The sequence below is a fragment of the Cystoisospora suis genome (genome assembly GCF_002600585.1).
Source record: "Cystoisospora suis strain Wien I chromosome Unknown contig_5690, whole genome shotgun sequence".
NCBI classification, from domain to species: domain Eukaryota; phylum Apicomplexa; class Conoidasida; order Eucoccidiorida; family Sarcocystidae; genus Cystoisospora; species Cystoisospora suis.
Window position 1 is genome coordinate 1 of NW_027158480.1, and position 5641 is coordinate 5641.

General features: G+C 45.1%; 2 protein-coding genes across 2 annotated transcripts; one reads left to right on the forward strand and one right to left on the reverse strand.

Moving 5' to 3' along the window:
• The first annotated feature begins 11 nt into the window (after nt 1–11).
• On the forward strand, nt 12–3663 carry CSUI_009493 (uncharacterized protein). The gene has a single exon (XM_068069609.1). It carries the CDS (start codon nt 778–780, stop codon nt 2494–2496), a length of 1719 nt encoding a protein of 572 aa, XP_067918414.1. The 5' UTR covers nt 12–777; the 3' UTR covers nt 2497–3663.
• A 373-nt stretch (nt 3664–4036) lies between these two features.
• Nucleotides 4037–5456, reverse strand: CSUI_009494 (uncharacterized protein). Its single transcript, XM_068069610.1, has one exon. It carries the CDS (start codon nt 4623–4625, stop codon nt 4383–4385), a length of 243 nt encoding a protein of 80 aa, XP_067918415.1. The 5' UTR covers nt 4626–5456; the 3' UTR covers nt 4037–4382.
• Nucleotides 5457–5641: the final 185 nt, after the last annotated feature.

Here is a 5641-nt window from a genome sequence, read left to right on the forward strand (position 1 = left end):
GACAAGAACTCACCGGCTGGTAAGTGAAAGAACCCCATCTACACACATGTCTCTCCTTCTTCGTCTTGTCCTCGTCCTCTCATTCTCTTCTTCTTCCTCTCCTTCTCTTCTTCTTCCTCTCGTTCTCTTCTTCCTCCTCTCGTTCTCTTCTTCTTCCTCTCGTTCTCTTCTTCCTCTCATTCTCTTCTTCTTCCTCTCGTTCTCTTCTTCCTCCTCTTGTTCTTTTTTTCTCTCTTAGTGACTGGTGAGGTTGCAACGAGGCAGGAAGCTCCGCCTTGTTGGGTCCCTTCTTCTCAAAGAAAGAGTGAGAAAGGACTTACCTTGACTTTTTTATCATTTGTAAGGACAGTGACACGTCCTAAGCGGCTTTCGTCTAGGCCTACAGCTGTAGCTACACCAGAGAGATGTTGACTGTACCAACGAGCTGCCTTCTCATGACACCCCCCTTCTTCGGTTTCTCTTCTATCAGTCGATGTCCTTCACTCGTTCCCATCCATCCCTTCTATTCGATCTTCTCCATACAACGCTTTTCGTGTCTTTCAGTCATGTCTACTGGCTCTTCTCTATAAACCCTTTCCTTCTCTTTCTTTTTCTCTCTCACTCTCTTTTTCTTTCTCTCTCATTCTTTCTTTTTTTCTACTTCTTTCTCTCTGTCTCCTCATCGGTCGCGCGGGTTTCTATTTCTCTGTTCTTCCACAGTTTACGATCTTCCTGTCTCTTTCTTTCTCCCTCATTCCTTTTTTCTCTTCGTGGTTCGTTTCTCTCTACATGTAGGTTATGCGCAATGAGTTGATGAGAATCGCCTTCACAGGTATAGGACGGCTATCACGTCGTGATCTCCTCAAGCTGCAAGCAAGAGTAGCTCTCCCGATTGAGAGAGAAGAGGAGAATCGAGGTGAAGAACGTGAAGAAGGCGACGAAGAAGGAATTCCCCCTCATCCTGGTATCCTACCTTCTCTACACCGATTAGGCTTCCTCCCTAAGCATAGTAGACGAATGATGTATTTTCGGAACCGGCTTATATTCGGAGGTGACCCTACAGCAAATTCTCGGGGCCTTCCTTCAAAAGGCTACTACTGTGAAACCCAGAGTGACTGCCACCTAGAGAAGAAATCTCTACGTCAGAACAACAATCTCCGACGACAGGGAGGAGGAGGAGAAGAAGAAGGAAGAGAAGAAGAAGAAGCAGAGGGAAATGAGAGAAGATCGGAAGGAAGAAGAAGAGGAGGGGGTGCAAGGCGACGAAGATGGGGCCTGACAGGCGAAGGGGGAGGGGGAGAAAGAGGTCTTGATGTTTTTCTGATAAAGAAGAAAGAAGATTCGTATGATCGGCTTCATCGAAGAAATATGATAGAAGCGGTCTTCTTCCCATGGTCTAGCCACAATCTCTCTCGTCCTTCAGGTACAAATCTGATAAGGAATAGCACGAGAAGGAATAGTAGTAGTAGCAGAAGAAGTAGTAGTAGTAGGAGTGGGGCTGAGCTCCAAGAGAGTCAGCCACATCGACCGCATGTCGATGCTGCTGGAGACGGGCGTGGTGATTCTGACCGTCCGTGTCGTCGTCATCTTTCTCCTCCTGATTCTCCTGCTCCCTCTCGTCGTATTCCTATGAGTTCTTTCAAGAAGAACAACCAGACAAATACAGTGACTGGTGGTGGGGGGAGCAGTATGGCTGGAAAGACTCCTTCAGCCCCTACTTCTCCTGCCATTCATCGACGTTGTGAGCCCCATGACGTGAGTTCAACTCGATTGTCTTCAGCAAAGAATAGCCGACGCCGCAGCTTATCTCCCCGGTCGGCATCAGCACAGCAAGTTTTCAAGGGAGCTTCTTCTTCCTCCTCCTCTCGTAAGGGGCTTCATCTGTTCTCTCTCCCACAGCATCAAGAGAAGAGACACAGTGCAAGTAGTAGTAATAGGAGGAGGGGGAGGAACAGTAGGAGCAGTAGCAGTACAAGTAGTCAGAGTAGACGTGTTCGAAGATCAAATTCAAATATTCATGCAAGAGGTAGAAAAGAAGAAGAAGAAGTAGGAGACAGTTGTGATGCGGTTCTCTCCTCTTCGTTTTCACCCTTTCTTCCTCAGAGTGATGGCCGCTCAGGCCAGAGAGGAGGAGGAGGAGGAGAAGAAGAAGATAAGAAGAGGAAGACCAAGGCTAAGGGTGAGACACATCCAAATTCTAGGAGAGATAGAAGGGAGAGCAGAAGCAGCAGCAGCAGCAGTATCGACATTCCTTCTTCTTATCGTAATCATGGGGATATCAATGACCATAGTAGCAGTAGTAGTACAGCACGTATCAGTATTTTAGGGGCTTTGCTTGTCTCGAAGATCAAACAGAGGGGAGGAGGTCTGTGGATGAGAGGGAGAAGAAGAAGTGCAGGGGGAGATGAAGAAGAAGAAGAAGACGCGAGAGAATCTGCTCGAAGATTCTCCTCTTCTATAGATATAAAGAAGGAGGAAGATGTAAGAAGGATTACAGGCGCTCATGAAAAAGAATAAGAAAGAAAGGGAGAAGAACGCAAGGTGGATAAAGAGAGATAGAAAGGGATTCATATAAAGGAAAGGCGAAGTCTCGTTCTTCATCTAAAGGAGAAAGGGCATACATTGAGTGATACGGATAAAAGTCTTAGAAGTAGAAATAGTAGTAGTCATGGCAGAGACATCGCAAGGATGACCTCGCAAGAGTGATGACTGGGAGACACCGTCGAGCGAGGTGGTGAATGATAGTGATGTGTTCAGACCTTCATGGAGGATGTGATGGTCTTCTTCAATCGAGTTGTTTCTTCATTGGAGACAAGAGGAGTCTTTTCTAGGATTCTTACGACTACAAGTTTCTGTGTAGATGTGGATGTATGAGTGGATAGGAACATGTACGAATGCATGCATAGATATAGATATATATGGATGTGCATGGTTTTTACAGGACTAGATATAAATGTGACTTTCTATGCATATGAATTTGTGTTGCATGCGTGTGTGGATGTGTTCGTCGTCGGCTGCTAGCTGTTGAGCTAGCTAGCTAGCTACGGGGCATTCGAGGCCATGAGTGATGAGAGACGAAGAAGGAAGAGCAGTCGTATGAAAACTACACTCCTTCCCTTTTTCCTAGAGAACGTACTTCTCTGCATGTGCATGCCGCGTGTCTGTGCTATTCTTCTGAACCATCGTCGCCACCATCTTCTTCAAAGTTCGTCTCCATCTTCTTCCATACCATTTTGGCGACTGGACTACTCCTCCTTGTATTCTTCTTCAAGAGGAAGTAGATCTGTCTACAGATGTATGTATGTATGTGTGCATGTATGTTTTTATGTATGTATGTATGTGGTACAGCACACTCCATCAAGCGTCTATATGAGTGCAACTGGATATTCGTCCTGGTGATGTTATGCACCCAAGAGACTTTTCAAGTGAAGCCTCAATCCGATGATTTAAAAAACGAAACGGACCGCATCTACCCATGCATGGATGGACCGTGAACGTTTCTCTTTCTTCTTTTTCTTCCTCGTACACCGTCCTTATTTCTTCTTATCATTCCCATCCCACACACTAGAACGGGGCCTCGCCTCGTTGCATTACTTCTCTTATGAACGTGAACGACCAGGAGGTTTTTGAACTCTACCCCTAGAGCCCGGGGGAATCGAGGAAGGAAAGATCTTCTCTCGGATAGCTTTCGATTCTGCTTTCTTTATATCTGTGTATCTATATATATATATATCTGTCTCTCTTTCTCTATATAGATACATGTACAGGTGTACGTACAGCTCATTCTTGCTCACCGTTTGTCGTCGTCGGCTCATACTAGCCGATGCAGCAGGACTTCTAGCTATCGTCTTCGAAGCTGACCAAGGAAGCCCTTTACCCCTATCTTCATAGATAAACAGATTAACGATAGATAGGTATATGCATAGACCGATGTGCCTTTGCTTATGAGTACGACTATCACTACTACTGCTAGTGTCTTGGGGTGATCACGATGATGAAGTCGGGACGGAGTTAGAGGAGGCAGGCATTCTTTTCTCTCAAGAAAAAACGAACTTCGATGTCTTCTCCGTTCAGCACTCTCCTTCAAAACGTTCGTATCCTCCTCCTTCAGCTCTTCCTTAGTCACCAGTATTCCTACCTATCTACCATCTATCCAGATAGGTACATGTTTCTTTGCCTCTCCGAATATAAGCCGGTGAAGGAGAGAGGATCAATCATCAACATCATTAAACCCCCGAAGGAGGCGCAGCTCCTGCTGCATGCAGAGGGGGCCATATGACACTATGTAGCTGTCACGCTATTTCACTGCTGCTTCCGAGAACACACACAGAGATGTGCGTCCATCTATCTATCTATCTTTCAATCTGTATCTTCTTTTTCTCTTCAAATGAGGAAAGAGATTTCTAGCGAAGGCGAAGAAGAGAAAGAAGAAGATTCTTCTTCACTAGAAATCTCCGGTTGACTTCATCGACGGAGGAAGTTGAGAGAAGACGGAGAAGAAAGAAGGAATGAAATAAAATGTCGACTTTCATTTTGAGAAAGAAGATAAACAATACACATACATCGGCAGTAGGAAATGTCGCAGGTCCTGCTGTTAAAGTCTCTTTTACTCTTTCTTCCCCCCAAGCACACATGCGTGCATGCATGCCTAGGCCCTACCATATTACGCATGTCCCAATCAATCCATTCAAGTAGACACGTAGACATAGACACATCATGCAAATCAATGGGTAGAGGAAGGTATCTTCTTGATATCTTCTCTACATGAGAAGGAAGAGAAAGTTGAGGTAGTCCTCTCTCTTGTGACTGATTCAGGAAGTTCGTAGAAAAGCACCGATACACGACAGCACTCAGGTTTCACTAGAGATGAACCTTCTCATCGATTTCTACAATACTCTGCAACATGCATGCCCAGACTTCTCTATGAGATAGGGATAGACTGATAAAGCAGAGGGGTATGTACACATAGACACACAGAGAGACTTATGTAAAGTGATGCATGTCGCTCGTCACAAAGGCGATGATATAAAGATATATCTCTATAGATCTGTAGGTCTATCGCTATAGAAATATCTCTATAGGACGTGTATAGGTATAGACGTACAAGAATATAGATAGGTCAACGGGGAGATAGCAGATGCAAGAAAACGTTCCTTCTTTCCTCTCAGCCGAGTCGGTCACTCCCCCGTATCTCTTCCCTTCTCGTTAGCCTTCGTTAGCTTCTATTCTCTGTCATAAGAATTCTAGTCGTTCGAGTCTCCCCTCAGATAGTCGACCACTTAGTCAGTTGATTAGTCAGCCTCAGTCGGTTAATCAGCTGACGAGTTAGTCGGTTAGTTTGATCACTGAGTTAGCCAGCCGCTTTTCTTTAGCTTGCATTTCTTGAGAGTAGCGCTGCATTCTTAGCTCGGGCTGCATGCACCATCCTTTCCTTTTGAATCAGATGTGAACACAAGTCAAGGCGATCCAACAATCTATAGACAAGAGAGAAAAACACGAGAAGAAAAGAAAACAGAGGAGAGAACAAAGACGATTCTTCACCTCTTCATTGATTGATAGTAAAGTTTCTCTCATGGAAGTCGAAGAGAGAGAAAGGATTCTACATTACACAACCCTCTCTACTTCGACTGCCCCCTCTACTTCTTCTTCTTCATGCACGCAC

What these genes read in the sequence shown, in the direction of transcription:
- CSUI_009493 (XM_068069609.1), top strand. Translation starts at nt 778, where the DNA reads ATGCGCAATGAGTTGATGAGAATCGCCTTCACAGGTATAGGACGGCTA.
- CSUI_009494 (XM_068069610.1), bottom strand. Translation starts at nt 4,625, where the DNA reads ATGCATGCACGCATGTGTGCTTGGGGGGAAGAAAGAGTAAAAGAGACT.